The sequence below is a fragment of the Myxocyprinus asiaticus genome, chromosome 14 (genome assembly GCF_019703515.2).
Source record: "Myxocyprinus asiaticus isolate MX2 ecotype Aquarium Trade chromosome 14, UBuf_Myxa_2, whole genome shotgun sequence".
NCBI classification, from domain to species: Eukaryota; Metazoa; Chordata; class Actinopteri; order Cypriniformes; family Catostomidae; genus Myxocyprinus; species Myxocyprinus asiaticus.
This window is the reverse complement of record NC_059357.1, coordinates 17,684,354-17,709,550: the sequence shown is the minus strand read 5'-3', so window position 1 is coordinate 17,709,550 and position 25,197 is coordinate 17,684,354. Positions and strand designations below refer to the sequence as shown.

At 39.0% G+C, this 25,197-nt stretch overlaps 1 protein-coding gene across 9 annotated transcripts in view; it reads left to right on the top strand.

The window, feature by feature from the left end:
• The window catches only part of LOC127452044 (RNA binding protein fox-1 homolog 1-like), a 408,281-nt gene that overhangs the window by 350,504 nt on the left and 32,580 nt on the right, over positions 1–25,197 (top strand). For all 9 annotated transcript variants that reach the window (XM_051717187.1, XM_051717189.1, XM_051717184.1 and 6 more), the window contains 5 exons: positions 7,233–7,376; positions 8,179–8,232; positions 9,118–9,210; positions 11,272–11,332; positions 14,983–15,036. In XM_051717187.1, coding sequence (XP_051573147.1) covers positions 7,233–7,376; positions 8,179–8,232; positions 9,118–9,210; positions 11,272–11,332; positions 14,983–15,036 — 406 coding nt within the window. The remainder of the gene's footprint in view (positions 1–7,232; positions 7,377–8,178; positions 8,233–9,117; positions 9,211–11,271; positions 11,333–14,982; positions 15,037–25,197) is intronic.

Here is a 25,197-nt window from a genome sequence, read left to right as displayed (position 1 = left end):
ATGGCCCACGCTAACAAGCCAAACCCTGACCCCTTGGAACAGCCCCCTCTCACCCCCTCTGGTGCAGCTTTAGGGGACGATCATAGACTCATGGGTGATAGTGGAGGCTGACTCAGGCAGCTACTTCGTTTCATCCTAGTAATGTTGCTATGCTGAAAATATCGCATCTTATAAACAGCATCATCTCTGATGTATGTTATCTGATTGCTGAACTGTCACAGAGACTGCTTTTTGCCTCTGTGGTTTACTTAGTGCAGGGAAGCCTCTCTCCTGTACCTGTAAGCTATTGTGCAGTTGAGCAATTCATTTGTTTGTCTTAGCCCTATTCATTAGCACGTTGCTCCTGAGCAAACCGGTTTGTTTAACCTCCACAAGTGCTTCATTTTTGTTTTTCTGCTCTTGTTAAGTCAACAATACAGCAAAATATGTGTCTGTTTTAATGAAGGACTATTAATGAATCTTTTGATACCAAAAAAGATTAACTGGAAGCCTTTTTTGTATTTGTTATTGTTTTTTCTCCATGTTTGAGTCCTCTGCCAGTAAGAAGAATGCAGCACAGATGGCACGCTATGTAAACTGTCAGCCGTATGCATGCTATACACACTCTCACACACTCTCACACACAAACACACACACACACACACACACACACACACACAGAGGCTGTATTTTTACCTGGCATGGAGCCCAGAATTGTTTGAGAAAGGAATGAAAAATATTCCTCTCCTTTTAGCTAGGTTAAGTGTGTAGCTGGGTTTGCGATCCTGGCAATATTCAGGTGTTTTTTTTCCCCCAATACAGTTTCACGAAATGCAATATCAAATGTTCTGAATGTATGGCTAGTGCATCTTTCTCTGTGCTCTAACACATAATTAAACAAAGTCCCTGATGGATCAGTGCTGGATGATGCAATTATTCCACATTCCCCCACACTGAAAAATTCCTCGGAAAGGAAAATATTTTACTGGCCCTTTATGCTTCAAGTCCTTACAGTGATTTGTGAGGTTATACTTTTCTGTCCACTGTTGCCATATGTGTGGCCGTGAGGGCTCTTACACTCCAGCGGCTGTGTGTGTGTGTGTGTGTATACATGTTTGTCCTACATTGTGGGGACCAAGTGTCCCCACAAGGATAGTAAAACCTGAGATCACCTACCTTGTGGGGCCCAGCCAGCGGTCCCCACGAGGGAAATGGCTTATTAAATATTATAAATGATGTTATTTTGAAAATGTAAAAATGCAAAAAGGTTTCTATGAGGGATAGGTTTAGGGGTAAGATTAGGGTTAGGGGATAGAAATTATTGTTAGATCGATATAAAATCCATAAAAGGCATGGAAGTCTATGGAGAGTCCCCACAATGATATAAAAACAAGTTTGTGTGTGTGTGTGTGTGTGTGTGTGTGTATTTGTGTTTGTGTGTGTGTTCAGAGCACACTCCAGCAGCCCTGTCACTGTTTGCCGTTTAGCACTCAGTGTGAGATCAATGAATGGTAAACACTCACAACTCCGCGAGTCCCCAATCAGTAATTGAGTAGGTCTCTCAGGCTGATCCGCTGTCCTCCCTCACAACCTTGTCCTTATCTTTCCATCTTTCCCTCACCCTTCCTCCTTACAGGGAGCAACACAATATCTCGCTCCCTTTTCTTTCCACCCTTTTTTCTCTCTATTAAGAAATAGCAGCCAAGAATATGTTGTTTTGGAGGTTGCCTTGTAATCTTTTGTGGTTTGTTATGATTAGAAAAAGGTTTACCAGGGTCACAATATCAAAATTTCAGTAGCTGATACCAATACCAGTGAATATAATAAAGTTATATATATATATATATAAAAAATAATTGCACACATTAGAACATCCGTGACTAATCAGAATCAAGCATTCAACAGACCTGTGGTATATATATATATATATATATATATATATATATATATATATATATATATATATATATATATATATATATATATATACCACAGGTCTGTTGAATGCTTGATTCTGATTAGTCACGGATGTTCTAATGTGTGCAATTATTTTTCAAGTAAACACATGGCTAGGAACTGTTTCCAATAGAAATAGAAAAGCTATATACAAGAATGGCGACACTCGCTGCTGCTGAGAGTTTGGCAATTTGAAGCGATGTGATTCCTAACGAGAGCCACTTTAAACACAGGCAATTCAACTCACGATCTCTCTCAGTTTCTCTCTTTCTCTCGCTCACACATACACACACACACACGTATGCATACACACACATGCACACACGCACATGCACTAGCTTGTTACTCCAGTGCTGAAAAGCAGCGAATCCTCTGTTGCTATTTCTAAAGTGATGTTTTCGAACTAGCAATGAAGGCTTGAGCTGTATCAGAGCAAGATACACTTGATCAATACAACAGTTTCTATATTATCTGAAAAATCTGTGGGAAACACCCTTGCGCCCACCTCCCCCACACACACACACTTCCATACACGTGGACACACAGACATTATACGCACACACTAACTCGCGAGAGAAAAACAGAGCCGTTGTGTCAGCACACTCTTGCGTCTCAGTAGGGTTGAAAAAATTTGTACGGTTTACAGCGGAAATGTGCCGACACTCATTGCTGCTGAGAAGTGCTTAAACTTACATCATGCCGATTTTGAAGTGATGTTACTTCTGACGAGAACTGCAACAAAAAAGGTAATCCCAGAAGTGATCTCTCTCATTTTCTGAGTTTCTCTCTTTTGATCCCTCAAACACAAACTCACACACACACGTGCACTAATGCACTACATTATCCAGTAAGTCCTCGAGTAAAGCAGCGCAAGCCACACAGTCCTCCGTTGCTAGTTCTAAAGTGACGTTTTCAAACTAGCAACGAAGGCTCGGACTGTATTAAAGCAAGATGCTGAATCTGTGGAGAAAGTAATTAGTTCCTCTCATAAGAGCGTTTTAGGGACGAAAACCAGAAAATATCTTTAGATAAAACGCTGAACAATGTCTTAAGGTGTGGTAACCGTGGTATAAGCAGAATAATTGACTCCGGCCCATTGAATTGTTTAAACATAATGCACACCGAGGTATAACGGACACTCCACTGCGCGGTGTGCATTATTTTTCAACAATTCAACGGTCTGTCATCAATTATTCCTTAAATGTATATACTGTATATATATTTTCACTGTTAATTCACTGTTACGTTTTCACAACTTTTCATGAGAGGCAAAATATAGAGAGCGGTGAATAATAGCAGTCAGAAAAGTGAAAGATGGCAAAAAAGGTTTAACTGTAATAGAAACTCCATTGCAGCTGTGTTGACTAGATTCTTTTTTTAATTAATGCTAGGGTAATATAATACAAAAAGAATGCGAAAATACGCATTCAGGTGTTCGAAACCAGCTGATATATGAATTGAGTTGGCACTTTGCACTACCAATATTGCAGAAAGATATCTTTTTTATTTCTGTATAAACTTAAAATCCCTAATTAGAACGATCATACTGTGAGTAACACATTTAAGATGAAAAGCATGATCTTAATGCAAATTTTCCTAAAAATAAATAAATAAATAAAAAGCATTGATTGATGGTGTAAATTTCAGCATGTGCTGTAAGAAGTGTTCCCAAGTATGAGGAATGTGTTGGGATTTGAGTTTCACTTTTGCCGGTGGCCCAGAGGGACGCTTGTGGACCCTGTTTTAGTCCTATAGATTTATTCCCATTCCCTGTCTCATCACATCACCCTGAGATCAGTCTCCATGGACCCCGGCCCGCCACGGCAACTGGACAGGGCAAATTGATTAGTTGATTTCGGAATCAATTAATTGAGCCATTAAGGCAGCCATATGCACGGAGCATGAAATTAGATCTTTAAGATGGCACATATGGTCGCTGACTGCATTGCGCCTCAACCTAAAGATCGACTGCATTCCTTCCCATACTTTTATTGAAAGCACAGTAAATGGAAAAGCATATTTCCAATTATAACACCCCAGTTGTCTCTTCTGCAGGGGCTGCTTGCCTCTCAACAACATTAAACCGAGCCTCTCACAATAGGGAAAGTGCAATTTTGTTAAAGCAATAAAAACGGTACACATCTTGTCAGTTTTACATTGGATGGTTTACTACACTGCTTTAGCGTTTTATCTTCAGTTCCTCTTTGTTCTCTGCCTTGAGGAGTGGGTGTTCTTTTGTTTATGACTTGTAATAACACAAGACAGATTTTTTCCCTTCCACTTCTGCAGCCTTTCATAGATTGAAAGACCACTATTTTTCAAGCACTCTCTCATGTTTTTTAGTTTTTTCTTCATTTCAGGCGGTTGGGTATATCGTGCCGCCTGTACAAACATTATGATAATACGATATTCATATTTACAGTCCTCAGCAATCCGTTCTTTATTCTTCATTTGAGCTTTGCTTTCTAAATCTTTCCTTTGCAATTTTTGTCAGAGTCTGCCTGATCTAAATAGCCATGCCACATTTAGTGTGTGTATGTGTGATAACTCGGTCCATTCCATCGGCTGCATTTCCAGTGAAGCTTGCTGTAACAGTCCTGAGCATCTGTAATGTCAGAGAGGCAGTTGTTACACTGTGACTCAGTCATTCTTTTGTTCAAGACAAAATGATTTCCAGGGCAGTTGAAGCATGACAGGACAGCTGCAGCAAGCAGAAAGTTAAAAAAAATATATCTGGGCATAACTGTAGGCTCAAGGCAAAGAACCTGCATGCCTTTCTGAAGTGGTATGAAGGAAAATAAATGCACATAAACTCACATGTACGTACGCATACGTGTACAGGCTAGCCGTAAGGGGGTTGCATCACAATGTAATAGTTTTTGCTTGAAATTCACCCCCAAAATGTTTTATATATTACACAGCCATGTGACTACTATAAAAACACTTACTTTGTAACTTAAAAAAGGATTCAATTCAAAAGATTAACCCTAAAATGCATACGTGGGTCAAGAATTACCTGGCTGTCTACTTTTTGACCATAATTTGTATCTGAAGTGGTCTTTTCATCTGACACTCCAGGAATGCTGCAGTTAAGGTGTCTTTGACCATGTGAACTGACTATTTTAACATCTATAATCTTTGTTTTAATTATAAGGGAGTTATAATCACTACCCCTAATTTCCATATGTGGGTCAAATATGACCCATATGTGTTTACTCTGGTAATCAATACTATTACGAATATGAATTAAACTGGTAAGCAGCTTGTCATTCAGCCTCATATTGTATTCATTCCAAGGGGGTAAAGCCGCATATGTATTTTAGGGATAAAGTATTAATTACGAATGAATGGTTAGTGGCGCATTGGTGCAGTAGCTGCTTCACATTATGTAACACTTGAGTTAACAACAAAAACTCAAAACGGATGATGTGTCTGATTTTCTTTTATTATTATTATTATTATTTTTTAATCACAAATATACCCTGGTATAAACAATATGACAGAATCACTATTTCTACTATCACACAGTATATACCTTCATACCACCTAGCCCTAGTGCCCTTATGATAACACACACATACTGACACACAAACATACACAGTGGGGGGAAAATAGAAAGTCTCCCGCCACGATATTCTCTCTAACTAAGCCATACAAATAGAGTCAGACAGAAAGAGCCACACACACTCACAGACATTCAAGGCTAGGCCTTCTCGTCTCCCAGACAGCAGTCCAGACTGAGAGGCACATTGACATAGGGAGAAGCCAGCAGTCATGCGTGGTCAGAGAGGGCATGAGAAAGCAAGATATAGTGAGGCAGCCATGTCACATTTCACGCACAGCCCCTACACAAGGCCACCACCTGCGGTCCCAACCCCCGCTCTCACCACATTACAAACTCGGCTTCAAACGTGTGCTTGCGTGCACTCTACATGTGTTTATCATATCTGCTTTAGAAAGGGAGGCTAGAACAGGTGGTGAAAGTTTTCAACCGATATATTGTTAAAACGAGACTGTCTGGTCTGGCTCCCCAGGAGCACCTGGAGGTTCAGGCACAGGAAACTTGGCTGTGCAGCTGTGATGGACGAAATAAAAAAAAAACTTGGTTCAGCTACCATGGTCATGAAAAACCTGGCAATATCAGGGAATAAAAAAAAAATATATAAAAAAATCCAGGCCTGGAAAATGAATTGGTAGAAAACGTAGGGCATTTTTAGCGCTGTGGACTTCTAGCAAGTAAGTCTTGTTAAAACATTTTACACACTCTCACTAGTTTATTTAATTTGTTTAATAACAATGTCCTAAAATTCTGTATTGTGTTCAATTGAATTCTGTGGTGGAAATGACGGTGATGGAAATTATTTTCAAAGTTTTTGGAATAAAATGACCGACTCCTTTGTTTTGATGAGGCTAATTTCATAGCTAGCATTTGATGTGTTATTTGATCTATAATTAAATCATATTTTCACACATTTTGCATAATTTGGCAAAATTACAGCTTGATTGTAAATGACGGCCAATAAAAATATTATATTTACCTTGAATTTCCTTTGTGTTCTTCATACATCACTGATGTCATATTTAATCTCAAGAATGCTCTTTGTTCACTTTATGTAATCATTTGTATTTTTATAATGGATTTTCATAGTTAAATATATAAAGTCTAGGTCTGGAACAGTGCTAAAATAGTACAAATCTGTGCCTGTACATAAAAGGCATTTGAAAAGTAACAAAAATAAATAATGAAGGCATCGTACAAAAGTTTCTAAGCCAGTTATAATGTGATCGTAATAGAACAAAAAGAAAAAAGCTGAAACCTGTTAGTTTTCATAAAAAAAGAAGCACACAATTATGCTTAACTCTTAACTCTAATGCTAAAATGTTGCTGTTGGGTAGAGTGAAACTTGCTCGCAAACCATTGTGGTGTCTGAATTTGGAATGAAGTCTTTTCCATTAATCGGTCTAAGTGGTTCACAAATCCGTCTGAATGATTCATTAGTAAATTAGTCTAAATCAAAGTTATTTTTAAAAACAAAATCCTTAACCAGATATAACAAATGACTGGAAAGTCGAAAAGTCACAAAAACTCATTGGTCAAAAAAGGTGGGAACCCTGAAAAGCCCATCACTGCCACAATCAACACCTGTGTGCAAAGACAGCTGTTTTTGTTTGCATCTGAAAAGCACAATCCTAGCTTGAGTTGGACTTCATGTTTACAGATGGCACATCAAAATTTGCCATTCCTACAAACTGATATTCATGTCTATATCTCTCTCTCCTTCCCCTTTTTTCTACAGCAGACAGAAGATTCAGCACAGACAGACAGCCAACAGCAAACACAGTTATCCGAAAACACAGAAAACAAAACGCAGCCCAAGAGGCTCCACGTCTCCAACATCCCCTTCAGGTTCAGAGATCCAGACCTCAGGCAAATGTTTGGCGTATGTACCTGCTCTCTCTCTCTCTCTCTCTCTCTCTTTCTGTTTCTTTCCAAACACACAGGAGACAGTGACCACGCCAGCACAGCTGTAGCTGGGGTCTGAGACGTGTGCTAAAGTACTGTCCGACTGCTTGTCAGATGGTATTTGAAGTTTGGGTACTGTTTTTGATCTGGCTGTTGCACAGTCTCTTGGTTTTGGTTTGGTAGTTCAGTATACCGGGTCCCCGCGGTCATGGAAAATCAGGGAATATTTAAAGTTTTGCAGGTCCGTAAAAGTCATGAAAATTAATAATATCTTAAAAGTCATTACAAAAACATATGTTGTAAATATACATTATTTTAATTATGCCCTGCTGTAAAATATCTCATTGGCTACATATTGCTCTTGTTTGGAGGAAAACTTAGCACTGTCCTGTTTGTGAGCAAATCATTCTCTTTAGTCAGTTCTTTTCAATTAATTTGTCAAATCAGTTCACAAATTGGTTTGAAAGATTAATTTGCAAATTAAAATGAATCTAAATTATTTTGTAAAAATCACAAACAACTGAAAAGGTCATAGAAAAGACATGAAAATTCACTGGTCCAAGTGCTGGAGCCCTAAATTGAGCCTGTTTACTTGAACCATCACAAACTGTATTTATTACACGTGTATTAGTCTTTTATAACCATGTAATTATACATGGATAATGTCTAAAGCTCTAAGATCAAAAGAAAATACATGTAAAACAAAATGTAAAAGCACAATAAAGCTAATTGTTGTGTGTTTTTTGTTTGTTTGTTTGTTTGTTTGTTTGTTTTTTCAGCAATTTGGAAAAATCTTAGATGTTGAAATCATATTTAATGAGCGAGGATCAAAGGTATGTGTGACTTTCTTCCTTTGCATGCTCTAATTTTTGACCAGTCAGAAAAGTGCAGTAGATAGCTTTGTCTTAAATTAACAGTATGTTTATTACAACAGGGAAATACATATTTTCAATGATGAATAAGTGTATACTTACCTGTATTGTACAGAATGAATCCTTGTCGTAGTCATGTTAATGTATGTAATCTCATATCAGCTGCTGTACTAAAGTTATTAGTGCCCTGTTCAATGGAGTGTGTGGAAATGTGTTTGGCACTTGTCATTGTTCTCTTATAGTGTCAAATGAAGAACATTCTCTGCTGAGCACAGTAACTGACAGTGTTATTCAGTGTTATGACACTTAGCATCATTCCTGTGCACAAACAATTTTCTTTATTGAAATATGAATTATGTTCTTCTGTTCTAGCTGGGGGAGATAATGATGCATGTTAACAAGTTCTGTAGCTCACAATCCTTTATCATTTGTCTGATGAGTTTTTTTTTTTTCTTCGTTATATAACGTTTTGTTATATGATGTTAAATTACAGCACTTTTTCCGGTAGATTTCATTTCCTCCGTTAAGACTTGTTTCCGCCACCCCCCCTTTCTTTAATTTAGTTTGAGTGGCTTTACTTTTCTTAGTCGTACTGTACTGTTTCATTTCATGTCTCCTTAGAGGTTCTAACAGAACCTGTAAATTATGGTTAATGGTTGCACATCTCGATGCTTTGCATGGTGCAGGAGAAAAGACGAGCAGAAAGAGAGAGGGGTAAATGCTGCAGCAGCTGTTTTTGTGTGTGAGAATGGCAGAGGTAGAGCCACAGTGGATTTTCTTGAGTGTATGACTGAATTAATAATATGCATGTTGTTCTTCCCCCTCCCCTCTCCCACCTGCATGCAGGGTTTTGGTTTCGTAACTTTCGAAAATAGTGGCGATGCGGACAGGGCCAGAGAGAAATTACACGGCACGGTGGTAGAAGGTCGTAAAATAGAGGTGCATGTAACAAATATTTCCCTTCTCAAAATTTCTGTTTTTTCTATATTTTAAGTTGCGTTTTTTTGTTGTCGCTCTTGCTGTTGTTGATTCTTGATTCTGTTTTATGTGTCAGTGTGTGTCTCACTCTCATCTCACTATTTTAGATGCATCACTCATCTTTTCCTGTGGGTGTGCTCCTCTCTTTCTCCCTCTTTCCTTCCTTTCCTTCCTCCCTTCTCCCCTCCCCCCGCTGTATTCCTAATACGTTTCAGTTATTCTAAGATCTCAAATCAGATATAATACAGCCCTCTCTGTTATCTAATTGGTTTGCTTTAGTTGGCATTCACTTGTGTTTATTCAATTCTGTTGTTCTATTCTGTTCATTTATTTCCTTGTTTGAAGCATATGTTGGCTTAATAAGCAAATGGGTGCAGTAAGTCATCAGGCAGAGTGCAAATAGCATTTGTGTGATGATAGCCAGAGGCCTTATTGCAGAGTTGACAAGGGATATGCGGTTAATGCAGCCATAAGCCAGCAGCACTGTTATTTGGCCCGAAGATGCTGCATAGAGTAACAGTTATTAGACAGAGCTGCTCTCAAACACAAACCTTTAAATCCACAGCTCATATTTCACTTATTTTACACTCCAGATGAGACACAGAACACTGCGAAATATCAATTATTAATCAGTATTTGTTTCTTGTTTTGTATTAAATATATCTTAACATCCTTTAAACAAGATAGATTTACTTGAGAAATAAAATTGCATAAGATGATAAGACTTTTTTAGACAATAAATCTTTAAGTTGAATTACGTGAGAATTTTCCTTACCCTATTAGCAAATTGTTCTTCTGCTATTTTAAGAAAAAAAAAACTTACATGCTTAAAACACAAATTTGCCAAATGTGTAAGAAAAATAACTAATTCAAGATATACTCTTAAAACTAATCTAATTATCGTATTTAATTTAGTTTCTTACGTAAATGTATCTTGTGTGAAGGATGACTAGATATTTGACTAGAAACCAAGACAAAAACACTGATTCAAAAAAGAAAAGATGCTAACTATAGCAGGTTTGAAGCAACAGTGGGTGTCATTATCACTGATTCCCACTCAACACTGTCTCCAGGTGTTACAAATTGTTTTTTGCAGTTTTTTTTTTTATTGTTTTGTTTTTAATTATAACAGTTATTCCGATATGACGTGGTGCCGCCTTTCAGTAAGATGTTGCATATTTTGCCTTCTCATTTCCCCCCTTTTCCAACGGTAGCTGATAGGCCCCTCACCAAACTCAGTAGCCATGGTAACAATACATACACATGCGGGTGATGGCGGCGACTGGTAAGTGGAGAGAGCCATCTGCCATTTCACGAACTCCGCGCTGATACCTCGTGACTGTTTTTTGACTTGATGTTGAGTTTCTTGATGCTATTTTCTCTTGGTACGCGTGTCACTTGAGTGAACATTTAGCTTTCTGAGAGGCTCTGATTGGACTGAACTGAATCGTGCACATCCTACTCAGATTCTGAACTCATGATTATGTTAAATAATGCACCCTCTTTTATATCTTTTGTTAGCTGTCCTTTAAGCTTGAATGATTTTGTTGTTTTGTTGTTTTTTGTTTTTTTACTTTCTTTAATTTCCTTTCTGATTATTATTCTTGTGATGAAGCACAAGGCTTTTGGAGTTGAATGCTAAATGTTGCTTTTTATTTTTCCAATTGTACCTCAATTTAGAAGGTTTAGTGTATGTTGCGCAATGCCAAACCTTTTTTCATTCCTACATTTTCTTTTTTCTCTTAACCTAGTCGTTCTCTCTCTGCTGCATGCTCTGTCATATTCGATGCCTTTTGTTTGTTGAGTGCATTGTGTGTGTTTCTGTTTCTTCCATGTTCTTCACCTTGATCATCATTTGATGAGGCATGCTGAAAAATCTTTGCTTTATGTGTTTTATTTTAGTTTCTATAGAATGTGTTGAAAATATTAATGGTAATGCATGCAATATTTGTTAAAAATATTAAGTATTTACAGCTTTAGCTTCAGTATGATTCTTATTCACATGTGCCTCTTTGTGATCAGGTTAACAATGCAACAGCACGGGTAATGACGAATAAAAAGACCATCAACCCATATGCAAATGGTAAGTCAGAGTTCCCTTTGATGTTGTCAAATATGATACCCCTTTTTAGATTCAAAAAAGTAGTAAAAGACCAATAATATCAACCAGGGCCTCATTTCCCAAAAGCATCGTAAGCCTAAATCGATCGTAGAATCCAGCTTATGGTTCATCTTAGTTTTGCGGCCCATTTCCCAAAAGCATCGTACCTTAAGTAGTACTTGAAAATGCTTGTAGATTTACGAGCTGAATGACTTCTACGCTCGGTTTGAGGCACAGAATGACGTGGCAGCGAGGAAGACTACCCCTCCTCCCAGCGACCATGTTCTATGTCTTACCACGGCTGATGTGAGGAAAACTCTACGCAGAGTCAACCCACCGAAGGCTGCTGGACTAGACAACATTCCTGGCAGAGTGCTCAAAGGATGTGCAGACCAGCTGGCGGATGTTCTTACTGACATCTTCAACATCTCCCTGAGCAGCACCGTCGTTCCAATGTGTTTCAAGGCCGCCACCATCGTCCCCGTGCCGAAGAAGGTTTCAGTGTCCTGCCTCAACGACTACCGTCCCATTGCACTCACACCCATCATCATGAAGTGCTTCGAGAGGCTCGTCATGAGGCACATCAAGACCCAGCAACCCCCTTCATTGGACCCTCTGCAGTTCGCGTATCGTCCCAACCGCTCAACAGACGATGCCATCGCCACCACCCTCCATCTGGCCCTTACCCACCTGGACAAAAAGGAAACGTATGTTCGAATGCTGTTCATAGACTTCAGTTCAGCATTCAACATGATCATTCCTCAGCACCTGATTGGAAAGCTGAACCTGCTGGGCCTGAACACCTCCCTCTGCAACTGGATCCTGGACTTCCTGACTGGGAGATCTCAGTCAGTCTGGATCGGGAGCACCACCACCACACTGAGCACTGGGCCCCCCAGGGCTGTGTGCTCAGTCACTGCTGCTCATTCTGCTGACTCACGACTGTGCAGCAATGCATAGCTCGAATCACATCATCAAGTTCGCCTATGACACGACCGTGGTGGGTCTCACCAGCAAGAACAATGAGTCAGCATACAGAGAGGAGGTGCAGCGGCTAATGGCCTGGTGCATAGCCAACAACCTGTCTCTGAACATGGACAAAACAAAAGAAATGGTTGTTTACTTCAGAAGAGCACAGAGAGACCACTCTCCACTGAACATCGACGGCTCCTCTGTCAAGATCGTCAAGAGCACCAAATTCCTTGGTGTTCACCCGGTGGAGAACCTCACCTGGTCCCTCAACACCAGCTCCATAGACAAGAATGCTTAGCAGCGTCTCTACTTTCTGCAAAGTCTAAGATAAGCTCATCTCCCACCCCCATCCTCACCACATTCTACAGAGGGACTATCGAGAGCATCCTGAGCAGCTGCATCACTGCCTGGTCTGGAAATTGCACCGTTTCGGATCGCAAAACCCTGCAGAGGATAGTGAGGACAGCTGAGAAGATCATCGGGGTCTCTCTTCCCTCCATCATAGATATGTACACCACACGCTGCATCCGCAAAGCCACCAGCATTGTGGATGACCCCACGCACCCCTGACACAAACTCTTCACCCTCCTGCCATCTGGCAAAAGGTACCGAAGCATTTGGTTTCTTCCCCCAAGCCATCAGACTCCTCAACACTCAGACACTGGACTGACAACACACACACACACACACACACTCAACTGAACACCATCCGACTCCCTCTGCAATTTTGCACATTTCTGTATTATCTACCCGAATTTTTTTTGCTGCTACTGTATTCATAAAATATTGTACTTAATTTCTTGTCTCTTCAACCTGGCTTCTACCCCAATAACTGCTATGTCCATATATAGTATAAGCTTATCTGCTGAATACTGTCATAGTATGTTATGTTTACATTCACAGCATTTTCTATTATATTGTAATATCTTTTTGCACTACCAGTTTCATCTGACACTTTCATACTAGAAATGTGTACTGGTCGGCGCTGCACTGTCTCTTACTGTGCCTATTGTCCTGTTTCAGCAATTATTGTACCATCTTGTACTGTTTGCACACGTTTGCACATGTACTTTATGTGTAGGTCGTTTAGTTCTGTGTAGTCTCATGTAGTTCTGTGTTTGTTTTATGTTGTTTCATGTTGTTTTTATGTAGCACCATGGTCCTGGAGGAATGTTGTTTCATTTTACTGTGTACTGTACTAGCTGTATATGGTTGAAATGACAATAAAAGCCACTTGACTTGACTTGAGTGCTCTGGAGTAATCGTATAGCACTAAGAGCCTTGTAAGGACATAGACTTATGCAGACACCTGCAGCACAATCGTGAAATTATAAGTAATACAATTTAAATACCTATAGCCACACTTTATGGTCACATTTCAGCACTGTCACATGGACAGCGACTCTCTTAAGTAGCACCTAAAGCGCATTCTCGCACATTCATGTTAAGTGCAGTTTTGAGAAACACACGTAAAAAATAACTAATGTTTGTAAAATTGCTCGTTGAAAATGCTCTTAACCTCTAAGATCAATCATTATTGGGAAATGCAGCCCTGGCTGATTATTCGGCTTATGTTTTGGCTTTTTGAGAGTATCTTCATCGGCTGCTTATTGCTTAAAGAAGTGGTAGTTATTTCTTGTGGCAGTTTCAAAATCTACCGAAAACCTTGTCAATGGATAATGCACGTTTTCTATTTTCAAATATTTTTAATTTTGTATACTTCTCATTTGTGATCATTTGTAATTCCTTATTCATGAAACACAGGCATAACTAATTTCTGCTCAAATCGTTGTCATTTGCATGTACATTGTCCCATTGAATTGAATATGAAAATTTACGATTTACGCAGAAATTTGTTCAGCTCGGGTTTCATGAACAAGATCCACTGAATTGTATTATATGCGTATATCAGCATTATATCACCACCCTCCGTATCTTTAGATATTGGCATCGACCATTGACAAACCCATATCAGATGATCCCTACAAATAACTTCTTATCCACACAAGAAATAATAGCAAATTATTGGTAATTTGGTTGCCAATATAATGCATAGGACAGAGTTTTAACCTCTGGCAACTTTTAACCTTAAAAGTTTTAAACTCAAGCATGTCATTTTTAACCTCAAGCATGCAAATTTTAACCTCAAGCATGCAACTATACAGACAGGCAGCTTTAATGTCTTATTCTCAATCTGAATAACAACAGCCACATACCCTGCTGATTCCACACATCAGCATCATACTACAGAAGAGTATTTTTAATTATCAATTTTCTGAAAAGAAAAAAAAAAAGCAGCTTCTAAAATGTTTCTCAAAGCACTTCTCTTTTCGTCCTCTCTCAAAAAGTTGAAATGGAAATGAAAAACTGAGGTAACCTTTCAGGTAATCTCAGATGGTATCATTGAGATCTTTTTTTGTACGATAGAGGGCTTAAACTGACAGGCCATTTGTAGAAGTTAGAAACTGAGAGAAATCTGTCAGGCTGTTCAGTGCCCTATCCCTGCTCTGGATGACAGCAGAGCTTCACTGTGGTCAGCCCTCCAATGACATCATTAAGACACCAGCCCTGGAGCCTCTTTGTCTTGTGAAAGATCAGATGTAGATTCTTAGACACACCAAGATGGCTAATATCAGATCTCTTTCTCTGTCTGTGTCTAGGCTGGAAATTGAATCCAGTCGTGGGTGCAGTCTACAGCCCAGAATTCTATGCAGGTAAGTGGCCCTGTAGTGCATTATATTCATAATTAAAAGATTGGATTCATGTGTTAAAAAGATTTGCATTTAAGGCTAAAGGGCAGTTTCATTAATGCCAATAATGCTAGACACGCTAGCGAAGATTCCTTTAATGCTTAAAAGTGGTTATGAAATACAAAAATGCTGTAAGATACTATATATTACAATTTCATAAATGTTTTAAAGCTCAGTATTTCTCTTTTATGCTATTTTGTTTTCATATATTAATAAAGTATTTAAACACTGGTGCAACACTAAAACATGTATGAACACATGTCATTTATTTTAAAGAAAGATAACACATGCACATTATTAAGCAAATAGTCACACAAAAGTTTGCTAGGGATAAAATGATAAAACAATATATATACTGTTCCAAATTAAGACAAAAAGTGTTAAAGAAGATTTACATTTATTCATGTAGCAGATGCTTTTATCCAAAGTGACTTACAAATGAGGAATACTGCAAAAGCGATTCAGCATAAGGAGGCAATAACATGAGAAATGCTGCAATACAAAATTTAAAATTGCCCAGAGAAGTACAAGTAGGGAGGAAGGTGAGAGACAGTGGTGAAAGAATGCAGTGATAATTTGTATTATTATTAATATTATGAAGAAGAAAGAAGACATCAAGTACGGTAAGAAAGTGAATTAGTAGGATTGGGTCAAGTGCTAACAAAAGAGATGAGTCTTTAGATAATACTTAGAGGATCAGCTGCTCGGGTGGAGTGCGGAAGTTCATTCCATCAGCGAGGAACGGTGGAAGTGAAAGTCAGAGAAAGCAATTTTGTGCTTTCTCTTGGGCTCATATTGCAGTAGTCCAGTCTAGATATAACAAGATCTTGTACAAGAAGTTGTGTAGCATGCTCAGATAGGAAAGGTCTGATCTTCCTAATGTTGTATAGTTAAAATCTGCATGATCAGGCTGTCTTTGCGATGTGATCCATGAAGTTCAACTGATTGTGAAACACTACCCCAAGATATCTGGTTGTCTTGGATGAAGTGATCGTTAACAAGTCTAGCTGCATCTACCAGACAGGCTGAGATTCATGCAGCTACCGTAGGATCATCAGGCTGGAATGAGAAGTAGAGTTGTTTGTCATCGAAGTAGCAATGATAGGAAATGGCCACCACCATGTCCCTGAATGACAGATCCCAACTATATCATGTATGTAGAGAATAGAAGGGGCCCAAGCACTGAACCCTGAGGTACCCAGGTAGCTATACTGTGTTGGACACTGCTCCCCTCCAAGAGACACTGAAGGACCTACTTGTAGGGTAAGAGCCAAACCAGTGGAGTGCGGTTCCTGTGATTTCAATTGTCAAGAGGGTGGAAAGGAGGATCTGGTGTTAAACCGCATCGAAAGCAGCAGACAAATCCAGCAGAATAAGAACGGACAATTTGGATGCTGCTCTCGCCAGCCACAGAGCTTCGGTAATGGACAGCAAGGCAGTCTCAGTTGAGTGTCTGCTTTTTAAGCCAGACTGGTTGCTGTCTAGCAGGTTGTTCTGGGGAAGAAAAGAGGAGACCTGGTAGAACAAGTGTTTTTGCTTTGAAGGTGAGGAGAGAGACCAGTCTGTAGTTTTCTAAGAGTGCAGGGTTTAGTGTGGGTTTCTTAAGCAGTGGGGTTACTCAAGCATGTTTAAATGTAGTGGTAAAGGTACCAGTGAGGAGAGAAGTGTTAATAATGTGTGTGAGCACAGGTAGGATAGATGGAGAAATGGCCTGGAGGAGATGGAAGGGAATAGGTTCAAGGGCACAGGTAGTAGGGTGGCTGGAGTGGAGAAGTGTAGAGACCTCAGCATCAGAGAGGGGAGAAAAAGAGGGTTGTGTTTTGGGTGTCTGTGGGTTTATGATGTGGAGAATTGACTGTTGATGTTTGTTATATTGTCTGTGAAAAAAGTTGCAAAGTCATCAGCTGTTAGAGAGGATGTGGAAGGGGGAGGAGGAAGGCAGAGGAGAGATGTGAAAGTTTTGAAGAGCATGCGAGTGTCCAAAGTGCTGTTGATTTTTTTTTTTTTTTTTTTTTTTTTTTTTGATAGTATGATGTTTTAGCTGTGTAGACATTAGCAGAGAAGGAAGAGAGCAGTGACTGATACTTACTCAGGTCAGCCGGGTCTTTAGATTTGTGTCATTGTCTTTCAGCAGCCATGAGTTTGGACTGATGTTCACAAATAACTTCGGATAGCCAGGGGTTGGCGGGTGTGGCGTGGGCTGGCCTGGAGGAGAGATATACAGATATTGTCTAGAAAAGATGTTAAAGTGGAGCATAGAGTGTTAGTAGCATTATTGACATCAAGCGAGGAGAATTTGTTAGAGGAGGGAAGAGAGGATGAGACCATAGAGGAAAGAAGGGTAGGTGAGAGAGAATGGAGATTACATTGAAATTACACCTGACGAGTATTGTGTGGCAGGTGAGGTGGCAGATATGTTAAACCTAAGGAAGAAATTATCGGTAGTGTATGGCGGAGTAAGAAGAACATGGTCAGTGGTACCATTATGTGTGTAGATGAGGTCCAGCTGGTTACCTAATTTGCGATTTGCTTCAGTTGTGAGGCAATGAGGTCAAACAATGCAAGCAAAATATTAAAGTCTGTGGCCTGAGGTTTGTCCAGTCAAATGTTGAAATCACAGAGGACCACAAGTTTGCTGCCATCCTCAGGGAAGGAGGATAGTAGCACATCCAGCTCCTCCAAGAAGTTTCCTAGCTGACTTGGGGGATGTTATACAGTATAACTACAAAATTGATTTTTACAGGATGGGTGAAAGTAATGGCATGTAGTGCAAAGGAGTTGTTTCCACACAGAGGGGACAGAGACATACATTTCCATGTATTGGACATAAGCAAACCTGTTCCCCCACCCCTCACTATCTGATGGGGGGTTTGGGAGAAAGTGATGTTTGGTGGATGGAGCAGAGGATGTGGCTGTGTCCTTTGGTCGAATTCAGGTCTCAGTCAAGGCCAGGATGTTGAGAGAAGAAAAAGTGCAAGAAATACAAAACAAAAGGAATTGAAGTAATGAGAGCGATACTTAAGTGCCTTGTCGGTGTCCTTGCTCGGTGGACTCGTGCAGGTAGACTCACAGATCTTTGCACAAATTCTGTCTTCACATAAGGTGGGCTTCACACGAAAGCTGTTGCTTCCGCATAAGCACTTTGCCTTGCTTAAATGATTTTGTAGTCCATGTGGTTTCTCTGCTTGGACATGTGTGAACTTGAGGGGAAATGACTTCATACTTTCAATAAAATTACCTTAATACTATTTGGTTAAAAGTCATTGCAAAAATTGTTTAGAAAGTTAATTCTGAAAAAAAGCCTAGCATAATTTGTTTTGTAGATGCCCCTTGGTTTGAGATTTGTTATCTAATGCAAAGAAATTTAGATAAATTCAAGCATCACTTAGGTGTCCAAATACTTTTAGGGCAACTGTATATACAGTACATGGCTTGGTTGGAAATCTCAACCATAACAGAAGATTGTAAAAATTGGTGTTTAACTGCATTATTTGATGGAAACATTCAAGAAAACCCAGGCTGGTGCTGGAGACGTGTAATATAATCTGCGGGCTCTGGCATCGCCTGAAAGAGCTGGCAGGGAGAAAGTGATTATTCGAATCACCCAAAGGGCCTGTTCCACAATGTGTGTCTCTGTGGCAAAAGGCTCCTAGACTACATTGTCACTACTGCAAACATGGAACACATCTTTAAAAAACATAATCCAGACACCCAGGGCTTCATTTCATTTTATAGGCCTTTGAAAAAGAGTGGATCTCAGTGGTTGAAAGACACAATGGACTCTTTTCTCTCATTTCTTCAATGATCTCTCTCTCTCTCAACCTTGGCCATCTCAGCCTCTGACCTTACCTGAACATCACTACATCCCCCATTATATGGGAAAATATCGAGATTTTATGATAATAAGAAGAAAAAGGCTGAAAAATATAGAGGTGATGGTGAAATCTAATTGTCTGTCTACGCAAGGGCATCAAAAGGGCTCAAATATATTTTATAAATTAAAATCAATACTTTCAATTTCTCCAAACAGTTGTTTGCCTAATTCAGTGCACATTCTGTTAATTACAAAATGGCTCATTATTGATTTGCTTTCGTCTCACCTTTCAAGTGTCCAAACAGCCCACATCCCATTAAGGTGCAAATGTTTTTTTTTCTTTTGAAATCTCACCTTTTCTTTTTTTAAATCTCTGTCTTAATTATAATTAAAGGATCATTAATATGCTCGAATTGTGCCAATATCAGAAAGCACCTCCAATCCTTTTGTTTACTTAATAGCTGAAAATAGGTATTGGCACATTGCTGCTTAGATTGCAGATGGAAAGACTGCACATGAGCAGTTAAGAGTGCCCTAGAGTTTGAATTGTGACTAAGCTGTGTCTGCTTTGGTGTTATCAGCAGTAGCTTTCCCATGCCTCCTTGTGCAGAAAGTTAAAGAAATGGTTCACCCAAAAATGAAAATTATGTTATTATTTACTCACCATCCTGTCCTAAACCCACATGACTTTTTTTCTTCTGTTTAACACAAAAGGTGATTTCATATATACATTTCCATGAGGAAATGAGGACCAGGGATGTCAAGCTGCAAAATGACAAAAAGGCACCATAAAAGTATCATAAAAGTGGTCCATGCATCTTATTCCAAGTCTTCTGAAGCCATATGATAAGTTTGTGTGAGGAACAGACTGAAATTTAAGTCAGCGCTTCCATGAGAGTTCATGAGAAAGGCTGCTATGTCCGATTCGAGAACAAATGCGTCTTTTGAGTCAGATCTTTTCAATGAACCGATTGATCCAGTTCACAAAAACTTAATGATTTGTTCACTAATCAGACTAATCCTGTTCTCAAATTCAACTCCCCCATTCACTTACATTATATGGAAAATAGTGGCACGGATATTCTTCAAATATTCTGTAAGTATGACAGAATTTTCCTTTTTTGGGTGAACTATTCATTTTACCAAATAAACTTCTGCAAGTCTGAGATGGAAAAGGAGCATCTTTGAATCATGAGATGAGCTGACTTGTAACGTGAAATTTGTTTCTGAACAAGCCTCACCAGTCACCACTTGAACCTATGGCAGACTGTTGATTTAAGATAGCTTTGATGTTCATTAACAGCGCTCTGACTGAGGGGAACGAATGCTATCAGGGGAAGGCTGAGGGATGGCCAATGTGCCAGACCTCGCATGTCTGCTGGGCTGATCTCTGATTAAGAGTTACGCCTGGCGGAGATTTGGCGGATGTTTGAAAATTAGACTTTCAGCAATTTATGCCCAGAGATTATGCAAATGCAGACCACCTCTGACCACAGGAAATCTAAGGCTCTTCACCCTAGATGCACACATGCACACCCTCTTTCTTTTCCTCTTGCTTCTTTTTTTTAGCAAATGTGTTCGCACATGCACAAGGTCAAATTCTAGCAATTATTTTTAAAAAGTCATGCATGCTGTCTGTAGCAGCCAATAATGTAATAACTACCATTAATGTAGTAACTGCCAATAATGTAATACATTTTATTACAATTTGTCTTTTTTTATTTTTTTTTATGAACCCAGCCAATAATATAATAGCCAGCCAATAATGTAAGAACTTATTACATTATGGGCAAAAAGTTATTATGTTATTGGTTCAGAAATTGTATTACATTATTGACTTTTATTACATTAAGAATGGAAAATGTATTACGTTATGGGCAGTTATTACATTAACGGTAGTTATTACATTATTGGCTGCTACACTGTCTGATAACACATACAGTGGGGATTAAAAGTCTGAAGAAATGCTTCTGTTTCTAATTTTTCTAATTTAATACAGTTTTTATTAACCCTTTCATATGTTACATCACACATATGTGACGGTTAACAACTGGGCCCTGCAGAGTAGCATCACATATACAGGTGCATCTCAATAAATTAGAATGTCATGGAAAAGTTCATTTATTTCAGTAATTTAACTCAAATTGTGAAACTCGTGTATTAAATAAATTCAATGCACACAGACTGAAGTAGTTTAAGTCTTTGGTTCTTTTAATTGTGATGATTTTGGCTCACATTTAACAAAAACCCACCAATTCACTATCTCAAAAAATTAGAATATGGTGACATGCCAATCAGCTAATCAAATCAAAACACCTACAAAGGTTTCCTGAGCCTTCAAAATGGTCTCTCAGTTTGGTTCACTAGGCTACACAATCATGGGGAAGACTGCTGATCTGACAGTTGTCCAGAAGACAATCATTGACACCCTTCACATGGAGGGTAAGCCACAAACATTCATTGCCAAAGAAGCTGGCTGTTCACAGAGTGCTGTATCCAAGCATGTTAACAGAAAGTTGAGTGGAAGGAAAAAGTGTGGAAGAAAAAGATGCACAACCAACCGAGAGAACCGCAGCCTTATGATTGTCAAACAAAATCGATTCAAGAATTTGGGTGAACTTCACAAGGAATGGACTGAGGCTGGGGTCAAGCCACCACACACAGACATGTCAAGGAATTTGGCTACAGTTGTCGTATTCCTCTTGTTAAGCCACTCCTGAACCACAGACAACGTCAGAGGCGTCTTACCTGGGCTAAGGAGAAGAAGAACTGGACTGTTGCCCAGTGTTCCAAAGTCCTCTTTTCAGATGAGAGCAAGTTTTGTATTTCATTTAGAAACCAAGGTCCTAGAGTCTGGAGGAAGGGTGGAGAAGCTCATAGCCCAAGTTGCTTGAAGTCCAGTGTTAAGTTTCCACAGTCTGTGATGATTTGGGGTGCAATGTCATCTGCTGGTGTTGGTCCATTGTGTTTTTTGAAAACCAAAGTCACTGCACCTGTTTACCAAGAAATTTTGGAGCACTTCAGGCTTCCTTCTGCTGACCAGCTTTTTAAAGATGCTGATTTCATTTTCCAGCAGGATTTGGCACCTGCCCACACTGCCAAAAGCACCAAAAGTTGGTTAAATGACCATGGTGTTGGTGTGCTTGACTGGCCAGCAAACTCACCAGACCTGAACCCCATAGAGAATCTATGGGGTATTGTCAAGAGGAAAATGAGAAACAAGAGACCAAAAAATGCAGATGAGCTGAAGCCCACTGTCAAAGAAACCTGGGCTTCCATACCACCTCAGCAGTGCCACAAACTGATCACCTCCATGCCACACCGAATTGTGGAAGTAATTAAAGCAAAAGGAGCCCCTACCAAGTATTGAGTACATATACGGTAAATGAACATACTTTCCAGAAGGCCAACAATTCACTAAAAATGTTTTTTTTTATTGGTCTTATGATGTATTCTAATTTTTTGAGATAGTGAATTGGTGGGTTTTTGTTAAATGTGAGCCAAAATCATCACAATTAAAAGAACCAAAGACTTAAACTACTTCAGTCTGTGTGCACTGAATTTATTTAATACACGAGTTTCACAATTTGAGTTGAATTACTGAAATAAATGAACTTTTCCACAACATTCTAATTTATTGAGATGCACCTGTATGTGTTTCTGCAATAGCCAGTTATGTTACAAGCTGCCAGATTCAAATCGGCTTTCGCGCCAAAACAGACTGTGCTGGTCAATTGTCTGTGATTTATATTCGCTCAAACAGTTACTCATACAGTCTTTTAAACCATAGAATAAGTTTATTTTATATACATGCATCCAACTCATCACCAAAATACCACGATAAAAAGTTTACAGCTCTTATATGCACAGTCAATACATCAAATGCGATCTTCCTCCCATGCGTGCTGCCATTTGTTTACTTTAGCAGCAGTTGTCATTCGTCAAATAAATAGCTACTCAATGAGTCTTTTCAAGCACATAATATGTTTATTTTATGTAACAAACAGCCAGAATTTCACCAAAGTACCACCATAGCAGTCACAGCTTGTAAATGCACAGCCATCATATCTAAACGCAATCTTCCCAAGCACATAGCCACGTCTACTTATTAGGTGCAGATGCGGTTTTCATTCACACAAACAGCAACTCAAACAGTCTTTTCAGGCATATAATACATTATAATAAAAGCACCATGATAATAGTTTAAAACTTGTATACTCACAGTGAAAACATGCTGATCAGGCATGATTATCCGATGCACACAGCCAAGTCTGTTTACATTAGTGCTTGTCACACACACACACACACACACACACACACACACAATGTCTGAGATGTCAAACAGTGCATAGGCAAACCGGACTGCTGATATTATTTGTTCATTTGTTTTTTACAGCTATAAAAACTAAATAAATAAATAAAATAAAAAATATAGCAGACATAACCCATTTGTTCACATGTATACCATATTATATACAGTATAAAATAACTCACTCCAGGGGGCACTGCAGAGGAATTTAGACCCTACTCATGAAAAGGTTAAAAATCATATTATCAGCACAAGGACATTTCAAAGAAGAATATACTGGCTGTAGAATTGTTTTTGGAGAAGCCAGTATTTCAACTTAGCATGTTTCCTAAATCTCTGATAACATATTATGATAATTTTATGCTTTAGTACAGTAAATATATTACATATTGCTCCTTTAATTTTACCTCATAATGTTTCAAAATATTAAAACTGTTTACACTCAAAGCAAAATGCACATATAAACATTCTCACTTCTCAGAATAGCACATGCTTCTGTGACCACACAACATGAGCTCACTTTGCACTGTAAAGCCTCACTTGTTCATTTATTAAAGTACATTTCTCAATTTAGTGCTCATTGGCAAAGAAAAAATTAATCACAAATTAGCAAACTCATTTCCTTAAGTGAGAGGAGAGGAAGGGGCGACTTCTCTATGCCCAGCATCCCAAGATCCCAAGAAACACACTCATTTTGGCTGAGCGAGTATGAACCATATGAACTGAAATGGAATATGTTTGGCCGTACTGATTTAGAGGGTCATTTGTATCGACTGACAGTTTTGCAACGCTAATGTTTCAGTGTTTTAGGATGACATCACTGTCCTTGCTCTCTCTGTGATTGAGTCCTGACTGAACGAGAAAGAAAGAGAGAGCAGGCGCCTCCAGCGCTTTCAACATTTCTGGGCTTTTTGAACTTCCAAATACGGAATGATAAGTTTGAAAAGTGACATGCAATTAACGGAGCACAGGAAAGGAATTCAGGAATTTTCTAAAAGGCACCGGCAAAATGGAATTAATTTGTGCAGATAGGCTATCGTTGAAGACAACAAGCGGCTTTTTGCGGAAGGGGGGAGAGTTATAAAGAGGAATGAAAGTACTTTGGTTGCTGCTTCTGTGTTGTACTGCAATGTTTGATATTGCATTGTGGGAGGAAACAATGCAAAATGACCCTGACATGTGTACAGAGGTGATTAAAAATGTACATTCATTAAGAGTCTTTCAGTAAACATGTTTCAAAAGAGTCCTTACTATAAGATTAAATACATTAGGATTACAAAGGCACTAGTTGGGAGAGCTGGCAGGGTATTGTGTGTGTGAAGAGTGCCTGTAGCTACACTGTGTTTAAAGCTTTTTAAAGAAAGAACTGCAAATGTACTGCAGCCTTCAGGTGGACTTGGAAATATTGTAACTATGAGTTTTATGCACATGAATGACCATGCAATGTCGTATATACCAATGGGGAACTATGAATTCTTGGAGTGACATAGAGTTGTGACGTTGGAATGAAGTGTAAATATAATGGTAGTAAATGGATTTATGAATTTTTTTATTTTTATTTTAATGCAGTATTTCCTTAACATCCTTGCTTAGAAAAAAAAAAAAAAACCTAAGCTGATTTGCTGGTCTTAGCTGGTCTCCCAGATTGGTTTTAGATTGGTTTTTGGCACTTTTCAGCTGGCCAGACTGAGAGACCAGTTTAAACCAGCTAAGACCACCTTGGTCAGGCTGGGAGGCCAGCTTAAACAAGCCTGGCCAAAATGGTCTTAGCTGGTTTGAACTGGTCTCCCAGCCTGACCAACTTAAAAGTGCCCAAAACCTCTTTAAAACTAGCCAACAGACCAGTTTTAACTAATTAAGTTGACCTTGGCCAGGCTGGGAGACCAGTTTAAACAAGCTAAGACTGGGTGTGTCCTATGCAGTTTAATTATTTGTTAGATACCGCACATAAATAAATCATATACAGTAGCCTAGGTTATGTAAAAGTGATGGCTTATACTAT